Source organism: Motacilla alba, chromosome 4 (assembly GCF_015832195.1).
Source record: "Motacilla alba alba isolate MOTALB_02 chromosome 4, Motacilla_alba_V1.0_pri, whole genome shotgun sequence".
Classification (NCBI taxonomy): Eukaryota; Metazoa; Chordata; class Aves; order Passeriformes; family Motacillidae; genus Motacilla; species Motacilla alba.
This window is the reverse complement of record NC_052019.1, coordinates 26,765,879-26,788,293: the sequence shown is the minus strand read 5'-3', so window position 1 is coordinate 26,788,293 and position 22,415 is coordinate 26,765,879. Positions and strand designations below refer to the sequence as shown.

At 41.5% G+C, this 22,415-nt stretch overlaps 1 protein-coding gene across 2 annotated transcripts in view; it reads right to left on the bottom strand.

Moving 5' to 3' along the window:
- Positions 1 to 2,188: 2,188 nt before the first annotated feature.
- PDGFRA (platelet derived growth factor receptor alpha) overlaps positions 2,189 to 22,415 on the bottom strand; it is a 34,735-nt gene continuing 14,508 nt past the window's right edge. For both annotated transcript variants that reach the window (XM_038135721.1, XM_038135720.1), the window contains exons 6-23: positions 22,197 to 22,368; positions 21,905 to 22,094; positions 21,296 to 21,411; positions 20,705 to 20,831; positions 20,007 to 20,200; positions 19,459 to 19,553; positions 19,213 to 19,345; positions 15,030 to 15,134; positions 14,249 to 14,359; positions 13,359 to 13,512; positions 12,163 to 12,329; positions 10,912 to 11,027; positions 10,249 to 10,371; positions 9,557 to 9,668; positions 7,862 to 7,961; positions 7,635 to 7,740; positions 6,689 to 6,924; positions 2,189 to 5,590 (exon numbers count right to left, since the gene is read on the bottom strand). In XM_038135721.1, coding sequence (XP_037991649.1) covers positions 5,443 to 5,590; positions 6,689 to 6,924; positions 7,635 to 7,740; positions 7,862 to 7,961; positions 9,557 to 9,668; positions 10,249 to 10,371; positions 10,912 to 11,027; positions 12,163 to 12,329; positions 13,359 to 13,512; positions 14,249 to 14,359; positions 15,030 to 15,134; positions 19,213 to 19,345; positions 19,459 to 19,553; positions 20,007 to 20,200; positions 20,705 to 20,831; positions 21,296 to 21,411; positions 21,905 to 22,094; positions 22,197 to 22,368 — 2,505 coding nt within the window. In that variant the 3' untranslated portion in view covers positions 2,189 to 5,442. The remainder of the gene's footprint in view (positions 5,591 to 6,688; positions 6,925 to 7,634; positions 7,741 to 7,861; positions 7,962 to 9,556; positions 9,669 to 10,248; positions 10,372 to 10,911; positions 11,028 to 12,162; positions 12,330 to 13,358; positions 13,513 to 14,248; positions 14,360 to 15,029; positions 15,135 to 19,212; positions 19,346 to 19,458; positions 19,554 to 20,006; positions 20,201 to 20,704; positions 20,832 to 21,295; positions 21,412 to 21,904; positions 22,095 to 22,196; positions 22,369 to 22,415) is intronic.

Sequence of the window (22,415 nt, the reverse complement as noted above, 5' to 3'; positions counted from 1 at the left end):
AGCTCCAGCTGCTCTGCCTCTGCAGTGGCAGTACATCTGTGTTGTTGTGCAAGCAAAAACAGAGAAAGGATGAGGAAAAGAACAATTTCACATATTTTTGTCTGTTGCTTCCATCTTGTGGCCAACTTGGAAAAGAAAAAATTGGGTTTTTATTTCAGTAAAGTTATTATTAATAAATGAAAGGAAACACTGGAATTTTTAGAGGTCGTTCTAATCCTTACCTCCAGTTGTTTGGATGGGAATGAATTGGGGTTGGAAGCTAGGTTTTCCCTTTGAAAAGCACTGAACATCAATGCCAGCAGAGGAAGGGGCTGGTGCCTCCTCTGCAACACACCCCGTTTTGGTCTCATACAAGCTGCTGTGCCAAGGGGTGCAGGACAGAGATGGGGTCAGGAGGACAAGCCCATGAGTGCTGAGCCCACCCTCACCTTGCTGTAGGCAGCAGTGATGGGACTCAGGCAGAGTACGGACTCCGCTTCAGCTGCTGGCTTCATGAGCTAGCCCAGATCTGTGAGGTGACTTTCTCTCTTCTTTGTTTTTGAGCCTACAAAGTCTTTTCTTTGTTTCCCTTTCATTTTTCCTGGGGATTATGCCAGCACACAGCTCCCACACCACACAGCCTCTAACAATGGGGATAACTTCATGGGACACAGCAATCTTGCTGGGACAGTTGCAAAGGCACCGTGCTTCAGGTTTCCAGAGCCATGGGGAGCATCTCAAGGTGGGGTGGATAACTTCTCCCTGGCTTGTGAACCTTTTTCCACTCATGGCAACACAGCTTAGCCAAAAATCTATTTACCTGCATAACCTAAAGTAATTCTCTTCCCATCCTCCTGGCCAGAAGCCTGCCCTTCTCAGCTCCTGGCACGGTGCTGCTCTCTCACAGCTCCTGTTTCCTGGGCAGACTGCCTCTGCCTTGTGCCATTGCATGCCCTCAGCACATTTCTAGCCAAATATTTGCTGAGGCCTTGAGATAGGGAGCAAGATGATGTGTGGCACTCATGTCAGACCCCCAGTCTGGGGGATCAAGGAGCTAGAATTTTGCCCAAAATAGGTCTACTTCAGCAAGAAGGTAGGAAACTCACTATCCATGCTCACCAGCATGGACAGATATGCTCACAGGCACGCACAGCCATGCCCTGTGCCTGGGAGGATGCTCTGTAGCCAGGCTCTTGCATAGAGTGAGATTTTGGTGCCCCCACCCTTTACCCCACACAGCAGAAATGACAAGTCCATTGGTCCTTATGTCCTTTGGTCCTTGTGTCTCACACAGCTGCTGAGCTGCCAGAAGAGCAGGTGCACAGCCCAGCAGGATGTAAGGGCACAAGCACTTCCAGGGCCCTTTCCTGTCCCCCTGTGGTGACAGGAAGTGGTGTGTGTCTATGCAGGGCTACAGGATAAAGACTCCTTTCAGTGAGGACACACAAAGGAGACACAACCCACTGTAACTCTTATCAGGATGCTGCACCCCATTTGAATGAGGAGGGGGATATGTTAGATGGAGGGTTCATCTCCCAGCAAGTTCCCAGTAAGAACAGTGACCACCCCAAGGACAGAAGGTTGCTGACCTGCCCATTCACAGGGCATTCCCACAGCCAGCCTTGCCTGGCTCCCACTGGAAAACCAAGAGAGGCTTTTGTGCAGGAAGTGCAGCTGCCAAGTTTAACAATGATTTCAGGTTGAAATCTTGCAAATCTTCTCAAATTCACATTCAGTTATATACACTGTGTAAAATTATTACTGTGGGAGCACAGAACCATACTAAAAATTCAGTGTGATTCACAATGGTGGTGAGTTCAGCACAGGAACACAAAAAACGCTGTAGCCAAGGGCCTTTCCTGAGTGTGTGCAGACCAGCAGGCATCAACCCCCCAGCACACATGGTGCCAAGGCCAGGGGTTTCATCTTGTGCAGGGAGCCCAGTGCCCACCCACTCACCCACCCAGTGCTGGAGCACCATACCTGCTGTGTTTTGGGAGATAACATGACTCCCCACAGATGTCACTTGGTATCCTGGTCATTTGCTGTGAGCACTCCCTCACTATGCCCAGTGGAAGGGCTCGGAGACATGGTTGTCATTACTGATTGATGGCTTCGCAGACAGCTCAAAGACCTCTTGAGGGAAAAATCCCTGAGCAAGACTGATTCTTACAAACATCTTTCAATAAGTGAGTATAGACCCCTCACATATCCTTAAATTATATATCATTTATTGAAATATAGAGATCTTAATTTACAAGATTTTTTCAAAGACAAAATATCAACAGGGGCATTTTTGAAATACATTTTGTGCCTACCATCACTCAGGCCAGTTTGCCCTCCTTCAAACATTTCACAACAGCCATCATTTTGGAAACACTTCCTTTTTTATTATTCTAAAATATAACTTTTGGACATTCAAAGTGCAACAGTTAACGTGCCTGTGGAATATATCACAGTAAAAAAAATATAAACAAAGGCAGTGATATAGCTGTCATAAATGTTTTGGCAGTATTCTAGAAGTCTATATAAAAATACTTATATACATATTGATGTATAACATCATCATATCTCACGTCCTTCATCATGTAATAGGACCATTTTGTACAAGTTGCAGACCACGCTGTAAGGAATTGGTTGGCCATTCCAAATCAAAAGCTGCATTTCGTAGGATAACACTGATTGTCGTTATACAATTACTGTAGCAAAAGGTTTGGGAATATCTCTTCCAGTGGCTTCTCAAAAAGTAAGCCATAAAAAAAAAAAAAAAAAGTCTGTAATACTGATAATATTGTGAAACAAAACAATTCATCCTTTCACACTTCTCCCTCTCTAGTAAATTCTCTCTCTTCCTCTCCTTCTCATTCCAGTTTCCAGGCCAGCTTGTCTGATTCCAAGCCTGCAGTGAGCTGGGTTTGGCTAGACCCCTGCCACGGATGCAATTGATCTGTACAACACTCAGGACAAGATGGAGAATTAACATTACCATGTACCAGAAAGTGAGCCAGCTCTGGTTCACCAGTTGAGTCTAGCCTGAGATGCATTGTGAGATACAGAACGAGGCTGGTGAGGGGAAGGCAAAGCTGCATGAAAATGTCCTTAGATTCCAGTAACTGATATAATAAAACATGCTGGGGCTGATTTTCAAACCCTGAAGAGCACTAGGCCATGTGCAAAAATGCAGGTGAAATTGCTTGCCTAATTTGAATGTGTAATCGTAAAGACTACACATGCAAATTAAGGCACATGTCATCTCAAGTGGCCATTCAGATATCTGGGATATCCATAGACAATTTGCGTTTCCTCAATTCATAGTTCATAACTGGAGGGAGATTTCACACCATCTCATCTGTCCTGGCTATATCAAGAGTCTAAGTTTCACAGTTGTCCCCATACAGAGCTCAGTGACATGTTTGGCAAAAGCATGGTCCCAGGAAGACATCTGTTCTTGATCTGTCGAATGCAAGAAATGGAGAATGCACCATCATTCACAGTTCCTTCTGATTGTCAACTTCCATCAGGGTTGAAAATGTGGGGGCTCACTTCAGGTCCTGTTTTCACATTTGCTGTGATCTTGTGCATGACCTCAGTCAGGTGACAGCTTGGAACCCAGACCCAGAATTATTTGCCTGTGCCGTGTCACACGCTGTAACACTGCCAATATTGCATTTGCTTTTATTTGATCTGTAGCTGTCCACAAGTGAAGTCAAGGGGACTTACAAAGCTTTTTGTAGGGCCTTTTGAAGGTAAACTGTAGTTTAACATGGCAGCATGTTCTGTCAGTCAGTCTTTCACACTTCCTAGAAAAATACTGCAACACAGGAATGGGTTTGCACTGCATTTGCATTGGTTGTATCGTAACAGAGGCTGGGCATATCCTACGAGGTGCTCATTGCACTGAATTAAGGCGAAGTTTGAAAGCTGAGTACCAGAAAGGATGGAGCCCTTGGCAGTGATGTGATTTTTTTCACATGTAAGTCTTCCAAAGCATCATATCTCAATAACACATTCTACAGTGATAGCAGTAATCATAATTCTTTGTTCATATAAGTGGTGTCAAAAAACAACAATTGCAGGCTGAAAGCAGATTCATTTTCATGCACCTTCTTCCAAAAAACACTCCTAGAAGCATTTACTTTTTGTAATTACAGTCTGCAAAGATAGTAGAGATTTCTGTTCCTGTTTAAACTTGAAAACTAAGACAAGAATATTTTCTGCATATTTGTTTCTGCTTATTTGACCTTGCATTTCAGGCTAGGAGAAAGAAATGTCTTTGTTTCTTGAACAGTGTAAATATCAAATCAATTCTTCACAGCTAAGCTCAGGATAAGATTTCTTTTGAGTACCTGTGAAACAGTAATAATGGGGTATTGCTGGTGGTTTACCATAATCTTCCATTCTCCAGCATCCTGGAAATCTGGTATAATTTTTTTTAACTAAAATTTTTAGGACCTCACTTTACCAGAGGAAAACTAATTGCTTCTAGTACATCTGATTAGAAAAGCTACTCAGCTCATGAAAGAAAAAAAATGTTAATTTTTTTTCTCCATGTTAAAGTAGTTTTAGCTAACCAGAATGACTAGCATTCTGTATAAATCAAAAAAAATGAAAAAAATTCTTCATAAAATTTTTGGGCTGGAAATTTCTCCCCTGCACTTAAAAGAAACATTTTGATATTGTGCTTTTTCTGAAGGACAATGGATTGTAAAATATACATTTAGTGTTACTGAAAACAGTAGTAGTATTATTTTGAAAACAGCTACCTTCTATAGTTAATAAAGACTTACTAGGTTTCTAACACCTATTATAGACTGAATTTTAATTATCATTATTATTATCATTATTATTCCCCTTTACTTGCATTAATGGTGAAAAGTAACATGTTTTGTAGTACCGGTCAGTCCCTTGTGGTTTTAGACCTTTTTTGGTCCAAAAGTGGTTTTTGCATGTTCTTCAATTCACATGATAGTTCGACAGCAGCTGACATTGAGATTGAGGGAGGAAGTACACAGAATTCATGAATTACCTCTTCTAAAATCCGCGGCATATGTTCAATGTGCACCTCAAAAGATCCTTGAGTAGGCAGTTATTTACATAATTACAAGGGTGAAGTATTGCTGCAGTGGAAAATTGATCCATCAAAGTCATATGAATGCCCTTGAAACACAAAACTGGTCTGTTTGTGGCCTTTCCCTTCATCCTCCTCCCAGTTGGAATGGCAAACAACACTGAGATGCTACTGAAGTACTGCAAGAAGCAACACTAAAAAAATCCACCTTCAACGTGTCTCTTTCATTTATACTCAGGCTGAGTCCTCTGCCCATTTCTGGGAGCTCTTTTCTACAAATCCACCTCCTCTTCACATCCTTGACATTGCAATAAAGTGGTTTTCTCTGTGGAGCAGAAGTCTGTAGGCAGCTGGGGAAGCTTCCCCGTGTGCAGAGCTGGCAGGTGTCTGTGGGGTTACAGGAAGCTGTCCTCCACCAGGTCTGAGGAGTCGATCCCAATGTCGTCCATCATGTCAATGTCCTCAATGGTCTCGTCCTCTCTCTTGATGAAGGTAGAGCTACTGGAACCAGTTTCAATGGCACTTTCTTCAGATGTCTGTGAACTGGAAGAGACAGATATCTCAGAGATAAGGTACGTGGTGACTGTGGCTGGGTAAATACTCCAGTCTCTGTCAGAACTGAACGCTACCTCCCCAGATGCTTTCTGACCCACGGTGCAATCTCAGGTGACTATGACCACCAGTTTCTTAGGACATGACATATCTTGTATATCAAAAGTAGTGAACCTCCTTGGAATTCGAAGGAGCATGCTGTTCTCATGTTCCTCCAAGAACTCTCAGCCAGATACTTGTTGGAGAAGTAGTTTTATGACACTGCTGTGACAATAGGTCACTTAGGTAAATCTGGGGAGGTCAGGTGAAAATAAGATAGCAATAACAGAGAGTAAGATAAGAATAACAGAAAGAGATAATACATCTTAATTTTGATAGTACTTTTAGGGACTTCTTTCTTCCCTCACTTGAGGGAAGCACAAAAATACACCAAAAAAAAAAAAACCCAACAAAAAACAACCAAAAAAAAACCCCAAAAAAATTTCTATGTTGCTGAATCTATACACTATGAATTAAGGGCTGAATTAAACCTGCACCATTCACGATTAGGGTCAGGCAGTGCTGTGTTGTAGTGGCATTGTTCACACAAATTGACAAGAAAGAAGTAAAGAGTTCTGGACACACTGCTTTCATATAAAACTAGAAGATATGTAGACATAGAACATAGAAGATATTATCAAGAACTTCTCCCAGATTTTAGAATTTGTCTCATACAAACAAATCAATCCTTTGAGATCTCCTATGAAGCTCCAAGGAGGCAAGATATGTTGCAAAATGTACCCACAGATCCCCAAGACAACTACTGTGACTCGACCAAGCTATTAAAGGAGTCCCAAAAACATATGGAAGCCCCCTACCAGCAGTCACCTTTACCCTGGCAACCACAAAACAGGCAAAATTAACTTTTTCCCATTGAAAAAACTGTGGGCAGTCATACTACCATATTTATATGTGACTCCCTCAGTAAGTAGTTTCAACAGAGCCAAGGAAACCATTCGCAGAGTATGATGCTGCAAAGTGTAAATGGACATTGCCAAACGTGACCCCAAAGGGTGACTATGGGCTAAGGGATCTGTAAACTGCACCTACCTGTGTCTGTTTCTTTTGCCAAGCTCATCTTCAGAAACGGGGTCAATGTCAGGCAGGGGAATGATGTATCCACTGTCAGCACTCAGCCTCTGCTCATCAAATCCACTCTCCCTGTCCTTTAGCTTGTCTTCATTCTTGTAAGTTACACCAATGTAAGCATTGTCACAGTCCCCTCTCATGCGTGTGACAGCTGGGTGATCACTTTTCAGGAAGTCCAGATGAATCTTCTCATAGCTCTGAAAAAATTCATTTCAACCCCCTCATTAGATGCTATTCACTAAGGCTGCTTTTCTTCAGATGGGCAGCTCTGATTCATTAGCCTAGCAAATATTCTGCCCTTTGAGCCAGCAACACCGGATAGAGAAGTCCAGAATCTTCAATTTCTTTGAAGGGAGAAGGGACACATAAGTTTTAGATGATGCAGGAGCAAAGCTTTGAGGCAGCACAAAGCAGACAAGTAGATGTGAAAGAAGGATAGGGAAAAGGGACTTAAGTTAGGTGGGAAAAATGAAACACTGAATGATGGAGAAGGCACAACTAGTCAAGAGCTATCAGAAGTGTGAGGGGAAAACTTGCTGATGTCAGGATCCAAAGAAGGAGACAGGGAGATTATGCACATGGGCCTAGAAGTCCCTTTTATATAACAATTTCACAGCCTAGAAAATCCCATAAAAATATATAGAACTAGTTCTCCAGTAGAAAAATTGAGTTGTTAGGATTTAATTAGACATAAAGGGTTCTGCTTCCCAGTTAACACTGCAGAACTGCTTCTCTCAGCAATTTTGGCTGAAGAAACCAAACATGCAATGTCCCCGTGCTAATCACATAATTCACATAGCTTAGAATGTGCCAGTTCAGTGCTCATGGCTCTCATGGCTGGAACAATGCTTATAATTCCCTCTGAAGCAGTATACAGAAAACAAAGAGAAAATTACAAAGAGCAAACCTTTTTGTACTCTCCAGGCAACAAGCTCTCCACAATTTCACTCAAATGGTAGAAAGAAGGTCTTTTCTCCGGTTCACTGTTCCAGCACTTCACCATAATCTCATACCTGCAGATAAGAAGGAAACCAGTTTAACCAGCTGGTAGAGGAACATAACTGATCAAACAGAAACTAAATCCAAAATTCTCTGGAGACTGAGCAGGTGTGGAAAAGCCAAATGCACACATACACTTCATTGGTGGCATGATCGGGTTTGGCCATTCGGTATCCACTCTTGATCTTATTGTAGAAAGTAGAATCCACCATCATGCCAGGATATGGTGTGCCACCTGCAGATAAAAGAGAAGCAAAAGTACTACTCTGTACTTAAATATCCATGCAGAGTTCCCAAATACTGTCTCTTGTTCATGTCACGAAGTGTTAACACTACAATTTAACATGACATCAGAATGATTCTTTCCTAGCCAGTGTTTCACATCAGAGCTATTGTCTTGCTGACATTAAGCCCTAATGTGAAACGCTGGCTAGTGAAGTTTGAAGTAGGTACTAGTTAGAAAAAAAAAAAACCTTTACAGTGTTTATAGAATGTACTGGGGACAGAGATTGGATGATACCTGGATCAGGTCATCAGCCTGCATTTGGCATGGGTTGTCAAAAAGTTTGGGCTTGGCCCAAGCAATCACAGTTTACTGATAATTTGGAGCTGCAGCACAGAGACATCATTGCACTCATGCTCAGTTGTTGCTGATGTGTAAAAGAGTAATTCAAGCTGAAGTCAACATGGTAGCAAGATGTTATAATTGACCTCAACAAACAGTGCTGAGGATATGTTTTGCTTTCCAAAAAGGAACAATTTTCTCAGATGGAGGAGGCATACTATAATATTACTTCAGAAACCTCTGCCCTTTCAAAAGCAGGATTCTCACCTAACATTGAGCTTCAGAACTTTCTTTACAGGTAGAGCAGTGAAGTTTAGTGCTCCAGTTCCTGAGCTGTCCAATGCCTCCCAGGCATATGAGGAAATGGCTATTTACAGGAGCCTATGATGCCCAGAGCTTACAGGAATCAATACCATAAATAGTGGTGCAACTGTTGTTTTCTGAGAAGCAGTTGTGTGACAACTTATTCTAGCAAATAACATTAGGCTTGGGGTTGCCGTGGGGCGGAAGTAGATACCACAGAGGCATGAGTAATTCTGCTGGCAGTAAATCTGGGCAATGCAGGCTCGCTGCAGCGGGCCATCCACCCGTCCAGCAGGCTAATTAATGAGGCTGAAGAGAGAGCCAGGCTGCTCCCAGCTGGGAGCTGAGCATTGTCTGTAACTGCTGTATATTGTCATAACCACTTTACGCTGCCATAAACCAACTGTGTGAACAGTGTTGACCTGGAAATGAGAAATCAGTGTCCCAGAAGATTGACATTTATTTTCATTCTGTAATGGGACTAAGACAGGCTCTTTTGAAACGTGTATGAAGAGACTGTTCCAAAGCAGCTGCTGAGCTGGGCTGCAGCCCCAGGCACCCCATTGCAAGGGAGAAACATGTTCCTTCTCATATCAGATAGAAAATCAATCCTGTTGTGACACACCAATACTTTTCTACAAAAGATTTTCACACATTTCTTTTAGTTTTACAGGAAAAAAAAAAAGTATATTGCAAAAACAAACAAACAAAAAATCCCAAAAAAGCAAAACCCCCAAAGAAGGGAACAAAAAAATCCATACCAAAACTAAAGAGAACTTTGGGAGAGTATGGACATTTCATTTCACACCTAACACTAGAATCTGAAATCCCATGCAGAAGAACAACTAACAGTGGATTTCATGCATGCATTTTTATATGCAGAATTTGAAATACTTCATGTAGAACAGTTTGAATTGAAAAAACTTAATCACTACACATAGGAAAATATTCACAGTACATACCAAGAGAAAATATTTCCCACAGCAGAATGCCATAAGACCAGACATCACTTAATGTTGTGTACAGGTTGTCAAAAATACTTTCAGGGGCCATCCATTTTACTGGGAGGAAAGTCTGTAATAAAAAGAAGGAAAGCCCAAACACACAGATTAGTCATTAAATAAATTATTACTATTGCAATTGTTGTTTGATAGCCATGAATAACATCTCTCTGTAAGAAAAGTTATGTTAACCTTGCTGGTGTTTATTTTTAATTTCATTTCATACAGAGGTACCAGGATTATAAGCAATGCTACTTGTGGCTCCCCACAGAAACTAGTTAAACCATAGCTGTATTATTTCATTACTGGCAAATGACCAGGTAGTAAATGATTGAAGGTATGATGCAAAATTTGGCACTGCTGAACTAGGTCTGGTATGTCATTGTTTGACAGTTCCTTAATACTTTATCCAGTCACAAAACCTGCCAGTTAAAAATGTCAGACTGTGAAGTACTGAATGTGTACTTTTTCACTTTAAAACAGAGTTAGAAAAGTTACAGGAATTAATGATCTGAAGGTAAATTGTTCTGAGGCGCATTCCTCCCAATGGTCAATTACTGTAACCAACACTGAATGGCAAGAACATGAAATAGCATTTAAAACTGACAATTTTCATTTCAGTTAAAGCAGAGCTCCAGAGATTAAGTACATACACTGCCCTTGGAGACGTAGTTGGAATCATGCATGATGTCTCTAGCCAGCCCAAAGTCACAGATCTTCACAATTTTTCCTTGAGCCAGGAGGACATTACGAGCGGCCAAGTCACGGTGCACACACTGTATGAAGAAAAATTAAGTTGTTCAAGGACATGCTTTTTCCATGAGGGCCACTGCCCTTGCAAAAGTGTTGGCTTTCTAGGTACAGTCCTAACAAGACCTTCTAGTGAACAAGCACCTGCTGACAGGGGCAGGGAGGCACCAGGCCTCAGGACCAGCAAGGTCTCACACGGATGCATTTTAGGGGGAGGAGGCAAAAGTGAGGTCACCCTTTCCCATTCTACCCCTCGTGCTAATGATATGCCTGTGCTTCTGACCGTGCTGGTTTGTGACTGCATGGACCCTTCACCCACACCCTGCTTTGATCCTCCACCCTGACTCCAGCAATGTCACAGGATAAAGCAGGGGAAGACAAGTGACTGCTGCTTTGATTTTTTTCCCACTATGGTGATCTCCATTTCCAGGTAAGTGAGAAAGCTGTCTACAGCTCCAAAAATAGTACTATATTGTGTCATGTGCTCCACATCTAAATTTAAAACCATAGCTGCAGAAGACATTTTTACACCTTATTCCATTTTGCTTACTTTTTTATTTACTTACATTTTTAGAAGCCAAGAATTCCATTCCCCGTGCAACCTGGTAGGTGAAGCTTAGCAAATCCAGTAGGCTGAGGCCCTCTGAACTGTCATCTGAAAGAAGGTTTTTGACTTCTGATTCTATCAAAAAAAGAAGAAAAATGTTGTTTTGCTGTGGAGTGTGAAAGTAGCATCCATCTTCCCCTACTTATCATGATTCAGAGCTGATAATTTTAGCAGAGTACCATGACCAGAACAGTCTTTTCACAGTAACTATTGCCACTTTTAATGTCTGCCTCAGTCACTGACACATACTGCATTTTTAAAAACAGCCAGTATTAAATAGCAGGTTAGGGTGTTCTCCTGTCTGTAATCTTTTTCCCCTGGGAACAGTAGGAAAAAGTAAAGTGAGAAAGAAAGAAAGAAGTGTTGCTGGACATTACTGGACTGTCATGCAGGTTGTTTACTCATTGTGTGGTACAAAAATATCTAGAGGTGATGCCTTCATTAGGGTTTTGTGCATGCATGTACATTCTTATCTGTTTACTTTTGCTGAACACTGTTGTTTCCCAGGAGGTATTCACTGGGACTAATCCAATACCAGCAAAAAGGGTCAGGGATTCATGGCAACAGTTCTTAATTCTTTTATGAAAAATGCCAGAAAAAGTCATTTTTCCCTGACTGTCCTGGAGCAGGAGTACATAAGTCTGCCATGTAAATCTGGGACTGATATGGTTCTGTTTCTGAGGCCTGGAGGCAGAAGTGGCGGTGTCTGTTTTTAAACAAGAGCATATTTGGTTTCTGAGAACAGGGACAGGGAATAGGATGCATTCATTATTTTCATTACATAGTCCAGGAAAATATTTGGGAGTGTTCTGCATTTGGTAAGCGTCAGTTAATGTGAAATGTAAGTGGAAACAGTACAATATAAACTACTATTATTATTGGTCATTGCCATTGCTCAAAATCCTTCAAACTACCAGACTGATAAAATCACTGCCTCCAAAGAGTGCCTACAGCCCCAGTGCAGAGCACAACTGCCCAGTGCCTCAGCACAGAAACAAACACACAACGGGACCCCTTCTGCTCCAGCAACATGCTCTCATACCCCAGAGCAGAATGGAAGAACACAACCACAAACTTACAGCTTATGCTCACACTCCTGCTGAACAGAGCTAAACAGTTGGTGTGCATTTAGAGGACAAAAATCAGAGACCTGTTTACACAAGAGTCATTTGTATTAATGATATATGCAGAAGGGACTGTTCTACATTACCTGACATGGATTTCTTCTTATACGAAGCAGGCCGATCATACACAGATCTCTGAATATCAGAGTACTTAGAGCCCTCCTTCCTTTCCAGCATTGGCACGTACTGAGTGGTATCAGCTTGTTTCATGTCCATGTATTCTCCAGTGTTTTCAAACGATAGTATCACATAACTGAAATTGGAAAAAAAATACAAGTGTATCAGGTAGTGACTTCCCTGTCAGAGCATGTACACATCTAACCATTCATTTAAGGTGTACCATTGTATTGATGTGTAATTAAACAGCTGGCTTCTTGTTAGGAAACATATATATATATATAAAGATTATTACCATGTATCATATGTATAACATAACCATCGCTTATTAATACATGTTACTGTGTATTACTGTGTATTATTATTAGTCAAACACACGTGTTCCAAACTTAGGCTTTTGCCAACAGTCAGGTATGTAACCATGCCTTATTTCCCAAAATCCCACTGAACTCAAGTATCATTACCTAGGGCTTGTAGCTCAAGGTATTCCAAATGACAGGTGTAATTTATTCACCCAGACAGTTTGCATCAAATTCAGTGCTGCTGAACAAACCCATGCCCAGATGAATAGTACTGGCTTTACTCAGCTACCAAGGCAGTTGATCTATTTCTCTGAGTGATTTTTTGAATGAATCTCTGTTCATTTTTTAAATCCTGGGTCATTTTATGGCATTACATTATTGCTGAATATATGATGACAAGCTTCCTCAACCGTCATCTGGAAAAAGTTCTGGGATGAACACTAACAAGTAGGACACTATTGACACTGGCTAAGCCTTTGGTAGATAAAGGAGAGAACTTGAGTTTGGAGAACAAGCTCTGCTAGGTTGTTTGAAGAGAAGGAGTTTTGGACACTGGAAATTCCCCAAGCATGGAAACAAGGAGACAGGCAGATGCACTTGAATATCTATGGAGAAACCACAGGGGTCCTCAGACTGCAGGCATGTCTACATGCAGGAAACACAACTCTAGGACACATGTCAGGGAGATTGAATAAAAACTGTTTAAACCTTCCCAGACCTATGAAACGTAACAAACAAAAGTCTAATAAGAAAGATTAGGGAGGAGTTTAAACCAATGAATGAGAGTAATGCAATAAGGGTTTATAATGACTTAAGTCCTTAAGTCACAGGTCACAGATTTATTTTTTTCATTTTTTTCCCACCTTCTTGTGCTTTCATCAGCCGGGTTCATCCCAAAGATATCCAAATCTTTTTTAGGCTTTTCGGGGTGTCGGTTGAGGAAATTGTCCCTATTCTTATGCAGGTAGTTCACCAGATCACCATAAAAACAGTATTCGGTAATGATGTAAATGGGACCTGTTAAAATAGAGCAAAATTACGCATTGATGAGCGGGGTTTTTGAAAAACAGAAACAAATACCATAAGACTCCAAAAGTTGAAAATAGAGTTGTGACTTAATGCATTTCTATCTACTAAGTTATGACTGCAATTATTACCAAATATCAAGAAGTTTTCTGAAAACCTATGTTTGCTTATATTTATTGCTAAGTCCTCTACTTGAAACCTGTCTCGATGCTTGGAAATAGCACATAAACTTTTCCAAACAACAGAATGATAATATAAAAGCCTTCAGATACACAGTATGGCAAAAAAAAAAAAAAAAAAAAGTGCTCCAAATTAAATTTGTACAGTTTTATAAAATAGGGCAATCAGAATATCTAGCCAATATTGTCCAATTTGAGGAGCCGTTGGTTAGAACTACACCCTGGGTTCTGCCCCACTGGAGCTCTCCCCCCAGGTCTCCTGCCCTGTCTTTATTGTGTCTGTGATTACATGGTGCAAAATAAAAGGTCCTCAGTAAACTAACATGCAAGACTAGATAAAATTTAAGGAATGCATCAATAAACATTTGTTCATTGTGGGAAAGAAAGCTGGAAAAGTACTAGAAGTTATACCTAGGCATTTAACAGTCTACAAAGCTACAAATACATGAAGATTGCATAAAAAGCTAAAAATCTTTAAGCACCAATGTGCTTGTTAAATACTGAATGATGATCCCACAGCAAACCCTTATTTTGTCAGCCAAACTCACCTGATTTTGTACAAGCTCCAAGCAGATTCACAATATTCAGGTGGGGGCCAAGATGTGTCATTATCTTCAGTTCAGACATGAGTGCCTGTTTTTCACTGGATCTAGCTGTAGCTGTAGAAAAAACACATTAGCTACCCGGTGGGAGCAGTCATCTTTTTCATATTAACAAAAAATTTCTCCTTGCTTGCCTCATTGGAGCATTGCTGCCACCGTGTCTCTTACTTGATGCATGTCTTTCTTAAGACTTGGAGAGAAGCCACAAATGATTAATAAGGGACTCACTTGATGCAGCTCAGTAGCTGACTGAGTCTGCTTGTCCCTCTCCAGAGGTGTAGTGAATTGCCACATGGCACAGGAGCACTCTACAAGCTGCTCATTCAACACAAGCAAGCTCCCCATGGTTCTACAGAATCACTGCATCAGATTCTCAGTTCTCAAGAAGCAGGAAATCTTGAGTGAAATTATACAAGACCTGCCTATTTCCCCTTGTTGTACAGCCCTCATTTGTTCACAGGCATTCATGCTTACTTTATCTTCCTCAGTATTTCTTGAGTTATTGTAGCTATTCAGCTAAACCTAAACTTTGGATGTTTTCAAAAGCCTGGGTACCTTCAGGCTTGAAATACCATCAGGCAATCTAGCATATAATTTTAAAATCCTGTCATTTCACCATTCATTTTCAACTTCAGATATGAAGAATTGATTTATAACAAGCAATGTTTGAATAACCCTGTGGGAACCTGCCCTACCTGGCTTGGGAAATAGAACCATGACAACTTACGTTTCAACATTTTCACAGCTACTTTCATCACCGGCTGAGAGCGGCTCAATCCATATGCAGTCCCTTCAACTACTTTTCCAAATGCACCCGAACCAAGGATCCGACCTGAACACAAGGGAGACCATTATTTATTTCAGAAAGTAACAGCAATTCAGCTCCTTTCCTATCTCCATTTCTCTACAAGTTGATTCTTGTGTGGAAAGGGCATATTCCCTTAACCAGACCACTGGTATTATTGCTATTATTGTTGTTTTTAAGCAGAAAAAGTAGATATAAAGTGCTATCATTAAGTAGAATTCTTAAAAAGATGCAAGAAAACATCAAGAGCACACCTGCACCTGGAAGCTCAGCTCATTCAAATTCATCCCTTCCTGTGCTCTGCCATCTTCACTTTATCCTCTCACAGCATGGATAGTCCTAGGCTTAAGCTGACCTCTTTGCCTCAGTCAACACCTGATTAAAATACAGGCGTGTTCCTGACTTACAAATCTGAATTGGGTCTCTCAGCTGTAGTTTTGGTCTATTATATAATGCTGGATACATCCAGCAGTTAAATGGACTAAACCATATCGACAGCACATTCAGAAACAGACAGGCAGCCCCATTTCAGATCTGCAAGAAGCTGAAATACATGTTGATCACATATGAGGGGAAACTTCTCTGAAGTTTAATGTACAAGTGTGTTTCATCTGCTGGAATAAATTGTATTGCAAATTTCCAAGTGCTGTAATGAAACAGCTAATGTTTATAGACCCTTTACTCTTGCCACAAATCAATTTAGACAAAAATTTGGGATCAGTATATCCTGTCTTCTAATATGGATATAGTCTCCAGAAGAATTTTGTACAGATTGAGATTTTAAGAGAATTTTGTACAGATTGAGAGGAATGTGAACTGCACAAACATACTCCAAAATGCTGTATTTCATAGCTTCTGCATTGAAAACCAAGTTCATCAAGGGAACACTTAGTGAACAAACCCGTGTATGAGGTCCAGATGCCCAAATATAATCACATGCCTGACAAGCTGTCACTTTGCTACTTTTTAACTTGAAGCACAGTAAGAATAAGTAGTGACTTTTACTATGGAGATACACAGCATTTTGTCTTTGACGTTCGTTTGCAGTTTGAACTTGTCACCTTTTACACTTCTGAAGGTGTTATCTGGCATGCAATGCCATATGTTTCCCTTATCCTCTAGCTACTGCCCCCACTTTTATTGTACACGTGCTTTTGAGAGAAAATTTCCAACCAAACAATATCTACATCATTAACAATCACAAGAAATGGTTAAAGAATGCTTAGCTGAGTTAACACTGGCGAACGTCTCCAAGATTATGACAGCATAGTTTGTCATGCACACAGAAGCTATGTGATTTCTTTTCAAGATTCCCGTGCTCCAAAGGTTATCCTTCCCAATCAGGATGTGAGAAAGCTTCACACTAAATTTTAGACTAATTCAAACAACCTGAGTTTGAAATTTGGCCCCCTGAAACTTTTCAGGCTGAAGGTCTGGGAGCCATATGGCAGGATGCAGCCCTTCAGAATGTGATGGCATTTGCTGATGCTCCTTGATCTTCTTGTCTTCACAAGCCAATTCCTCCCCAAAACCATATTGTCAGCTGAGCACGAGGCACACATCTCCCTCTCCATCACCTCTGCTGGGCTGGGGTGCATGTGGAGACAGTGAGAGCACTTCCGGAATGGCAGGGAGCCACCACTGCTATTTCCCCTTTTCAACCCTCTCTGCAGATGTAGCCCAAGCCCCTCGTCTTTTGCATTTGAAATTTGGAGCCAGGTGGGAGCTAACTGCCCAAGAACTGGAAGCATCTGTAATGCCATCATATTCTTGGTGAGTGTTTCACTGAAGCTCAAAATTACAGTGTGAGTTTACTTTTCAGTAGAAAGGCACTGCTGTGATCTGCTCGCTGAAGGAGCAGGGCTGCTTCACCACCACAGAGGGACTGTGCAGACACAGCAGCAGCTCAAGACTCCTCAAACTAGTGGAGGAACAGCAGCTAATTCAGCCTCTGTACCCATTCACAGAGCTTATCTGCTGTGCCTGCCAGAGTGGTGCTGCTTTTCTGTTCAGAGCGTACAAGGGTGAGGTGTGTGAATTTGTTCCAGATGCAACCATCTCAGCTGGATGCTTCTTTTTCTAAAATTGGCCTGAGATAATCAACCCACCACAAATGAAACCATAAGTCTCTTGGACTATATTAAAAGCCAAACAAGTGTCAAGCTTTATAATCTAAACCCAGTTTCTAGACTCATGAAATTAGGTACCACATCTCTGACTGTTGTGTGACCTGAATCTTAAGTTGCCTTTTTCAAATAGGCATGGGTCAGTTTCTGTGTCAGACCAGCATTTCACTTTATTAAGGTCACCAGTACAAATAAGTGGCTTGCTGGGAAGTGAAGAGAGCAATTCTGCTGTCTCTGTACAGTCACCCTGGTATCCTGAGCAGCAGAACTCAGACCCCATGTCTCAAAAGGCACTGCTCTCAGCTCTGTCAGCCAGATGAGGAGGTCCAGGTCCTGCTGGGACCTCACTAATTCTCAGCAGAGCCAGGAGAAGGCAGTGGTGTTCAAACAGCTCATGGCATTACTGCATAGTTCCTTTTGATACGCATCGCCTGGACTTGCACTGGTTCAGGAGCCCTTTAAAGAGCAGTGCACTGCATACACTGTGGATCAGTGATTGCAAAGGGAAATTTGCAGTGTCACCCAAATTTATCAATTGAAGCTCCATCCAGCCAATGTTCAGAGCTGGCGTTTAACACAGAACTGCACTCCAGGCACTACTGGCTAGAAGAAACAAATAAATGCCAGCTGGCTTACTCAGCTGGGATGGGAAACACTCCTCTGGCAGAGCCAAAATGAGTTTGTGACCTGCTTCAGAGCCTCCCTGAACTAAAGGTGTAATTGCTTTGCTGTCATCTCCCAGTTAGATAAGACAAAATTGCCACGAATCAGAATTGTCAGCCCCAGAAACAAAAGAGGGTCCCCCCTCACCAGCAAGAATTTAGTATGGCAAAAGTGCCAGCAGGTGAGTGTGTCAAGTAGAGCAGCTGTGCAACCCAGATTGACAAAAGGATATGGAGCATTGTGTTTGAAAGTTACTGACTATTCTGAATATACTTGTAAACAAGAAGGTATTGAAGCAGGGTGGTGCTCATGAGTCAGAGGGAGACAAAGTCACAGTGGTGGTCTTTAACAATTCAGATCTGACAAATCCTATTTAGGCATATAATTAAAGTCTGGCTTGTAGTAAAATAATTCCATAAAACATTCACCCTCCTCTAGTCTTCAATTAGCAACATGAATTTAATTAAAGGATATTGTTCCTGAACTGGAAATTTTTCTCTTGTTTCTTTCAAGAATTAACTCTTTCTCTGTGATGGTGAAGAAATACACCAGGGGAGTATGTTTCTTAAAATACTTCAAACAAAAGACACATTTCATCTTTTTCTCCTGTGTTTTGCAATACAATTTGGTTCACAGATATCTCCAAGAGAGGGAAGACTTGCATGTTTAAAGCACTATCTTGATAGAGCATTAAAATTTTCTATAGTCATTACACTTTCAATTGATATAAATGAGAGGTTGGGCCAGCCTTGAGGAAATAATTACCACTGAATTGTGCATGAATTCCAAGAAGGAATAGCAAAGCAAGAAAGCAGAACGGGAAGGAGAAAGAAAGAGAGACAGTAGCCACAAAAATATGTAGTTACTCAGCACTGATATGTGCATGGCATGGATTAATAATTTAAAAAATATTTTTAATAAAACTACATAACTAGTTGCAGATTTTCCTGGTCTCCGCACATAAGTATATAAATGTCTTGCAAACAAAAAATAATTATGTCCTTCTTGTGGATGCCTTAGCAGAAATGAGGGTTGAAAAGGATGTTTAACGCTGAGAGACTCCCCTAAGCCACACAGGGGTGGACACTGCGCACAGGAGGAGAACAGGAACGCAGGCACAGGAGACACTAACACAAGGACCTCAGGGCTGATGCCAGTGTAGAAGAGGATCAGGAAGGGGAACTGATGAGAACAGACAGAGACTCTGGACTTTGTGGACATAACTTCCATTGCAAATCCTGCAGAGTCCTCTGAATGGTCACTGAATGTCTTTCTCCCCATAGAAGGGTGGGGCTGGTCCCTTACAGAAAACTTACCAAGCACTAACCCATCTCGAGGAAACTCCCATCTGGAGTCATAAGGCAGTTGCATTGGGTCCACATAAATGTACTCGTGGCCATCAGGGCTGATAGACTCAATGACTCTCCATCTAATCTCATACCTGGGCTTCTGCAGGGCACATTGAATGCAAAACCAAGCATTAGTCCCGGACCTGACTTTAGAGCAGATCAAAACCTTTAGAGCAGGGCTCAGCACCCAAACTGAAATACTTTTCTACATACCTGTTTCCATATGATGACCAGGACAATCAGTGAAATTATCACAATCACTAACAGCACTAAGACAGCAGCAGCCACAGTTAGCTCTGATCTCAAGGCTGTGGAGTAAAAAGATAGACCATATTTTTTTCATGAGCCACGAGGAACATCACACACGTAAGACACCAACCTCCCCTATCACTGCAGTTTTTGTGTCCTGCAGAAGTGGCAAGAGCAGTTCCTGGGGCTGGTGGCTGTAAAGTCTTTCCAAGCCCAGAGCTGCTCTGCCATCATGTTTCAAAACCAAATGCAGATTGCCTAGAAGAATGTCTCATAGCCAGTATTAATAAAATGATAAAATGAACTATGGAACCACATAACAAGCAAAAAGCAGATGCACCATAAAGACCTGTAAAAGGCCTCATCCTCAGAAATACTGGGGTGAAAAAAAATCCACCCTAATTTATTATCTACAACAATTCATACTTTTATCCATTAGGACTGAACTGGGGTGAGTTAGAGCAGGGTCAAACTGGCTGTTGTAATTGCACAGAAGGACAAAGCAAACTCACTGGGAGCCACAAGTTTCAGTTCTCGAGTAACGGCACCGAGGTCATTCCTTGCCACACATCGCACAGCCAGGGTTTCCTCTACCTTCTGGAAGGTCACCTGGCTTTCCACCATATTTTTCTCATCCAGGTGGGCTTCCATATGTATGTCAGAGATATTGTTAGTCAAAAGGGTCCATGAGGTGTCATTGTTGCACCTGCAGAGAAGATTATTGGGGGAAATGGGCATTGGGTGTACGTATGGATAAATAGGAGTGAACAGAACAAGAATAACCTTTCCCTGCAAATTTCTTCTGACAACAACACATTTAAGGGCCAGAAGGGTCTTTAGATCGCATCTCTGAAAAAGCTGCACCTTTCTTCCTTCAAAATAAAACTAGTCCCTCCTGAATGGAGGGACAGCTACTTCTCAAAATCCTTACTCAAACCTGGACTGTGAAATCCTTGGAGTTGGCTTACTGAACAGAAAGCCTTCATGAGAAAAAGCTGAAGTGAAGCATTGTTTTGTGTCCTATAGGATGTAAAAAGAAGGGCACTGACAACCTCTCTTGAAATACAAACAACATGCCTCTAAAAAGAAACAAGAATTTTCTGAAACTTACTGGCTCTTGATGAGGAAAACATGGTACAGTAACTAATTATGTTAATATAATTGAGGATATAGGTCCTATTTCAGGTAAGAAACCACCCACCCCTCTTACTTTTTAATGTCCTTGCAAACGAGCCATTCCACATCAGGAAGTGGGGTCCCCTCTGCCAAGCATCTCACGGTCTGCCCACCTGCAGAGCCATGGTGATCATCCACAAGGGCTGAGATCAGAGCTGGAACTGGGGAGGAGTCAGGAGTTTGTTAAAATATTTGTCAGTGCTTACAAAAAAAACAGCTTCGAATTTCAAAGCAGGGCAGGTGTTGTTTGGCCAACACCTTAGCAAGAGCTACAGACACAGACTCAACCAGGAGGTGCTTATCTCCTGTAGCTCAGAGTGGATTCTAGGCTAGGGCAATGAGAAGGAAGTGCTGCAGTTGTGCCACGTCTTCATGTCATGCTAAATGAGCTATCATCCTACTGTCAGCTGGAATTACTTAGCTGTGCGGATAAAGTTTCTTTTTGGCTCAAGGCCAGTGCAGAAGTGAAAGCCAGGATCAGCCTAGAAAAGCTCCAGAGACTAACATGCACTCCTCTGCTCAGCCTGGTTTGTGCCTTTCATGTATCCATACTCCAGGCAATGCAGTGTGTAAGTGGATCAAGTGTGCCATGAGTTCTGGTGGGCAAGGCTTTGGGGCTGCTTACCTTGTATTAGCAATGAGAAGGTGTATCTTTTAATCTCATCTTCATTTTCAGCAACCAAAGTATAGTATCCACTGTCTTCCTCCTTGGCCCGTATCAATTTTAAAATACTCTGAAACCTGCAGAAATGCAAGTTTTTGTTTGTATTTTTAAAGCAGGCATAAAAAATTCATTTTAGGGCAACACGTAATCTGCATATGTTGCACATATAACATAGTGACATTTAGCATTTCTAGCATGCCTTTAACTAAGTCATTACTCAAGTGGTAAATAACTATCAACATACAACTGAGAAAGAAGTAGCCTTAGTTACTTTCTGCAGGGGCCTGACAAAGCCCTGATTTTACTGGAAATAGCCAGGAATTATTGGTGTGGGACATGTTAAAGGGAACAAAGAGGTTTCTCGCCCAAGAACCTTGAAGAAGTTGATGTAATGAAGAAGAAGCAAATTAGGCATTGCCCTTTAGAACAGAAAACATATAAACTCTTTTCAAATGCAACTGAGGAAGAAGCAACAAACTGAGGTGTAAAGAGTGAGCAGGAATAGTTCCCAGTTTCCTGGGGGAGGAGCTCAAGTCAGCGTGGCAAAGTAAGGGTCAGAAGGTTTTTTACCTCGTTTCCTGGACTCTTCCTGAAGTAGTAACAATCTCTGTAAGATTTTCAATCAGAGTCACATTATCCTTCAACCAGTACATTTTTGGTGCTGGGTAAGCCTGCACATCAACAACAAAGTTTTTTACTTCATGCAGGTTGACAGCTTCCAGAGGGCTGAACTGAGGCTCCAGGTGAACAAAGCCTTTGTCTGTAAGTGAAAAAGCCTTGTGTAAACAACACAATGCAATATTTTTCAGGAATGGTGTTTTCCAATGTGTTAATAATTTCAGACACTAAAATCAGACCATACCATGAACTGTAATGGCTACTTTCTTATTTTCCTTAACCTCCTTCGTTGCATGCCGAGCAGTACATTCATAATCCCCTGTGTCTTTCACTGATGCCTCAGGAATGGTCAAGGTGTAAACCAGCTTCTGTGATGGCACTTTGATATCATCAAGTTTTATCAGACCTTTTTCTTTCTGTAATTTGGAGAAGGAAAAAAATCCTTGCTTAAGTAACTGAGTTG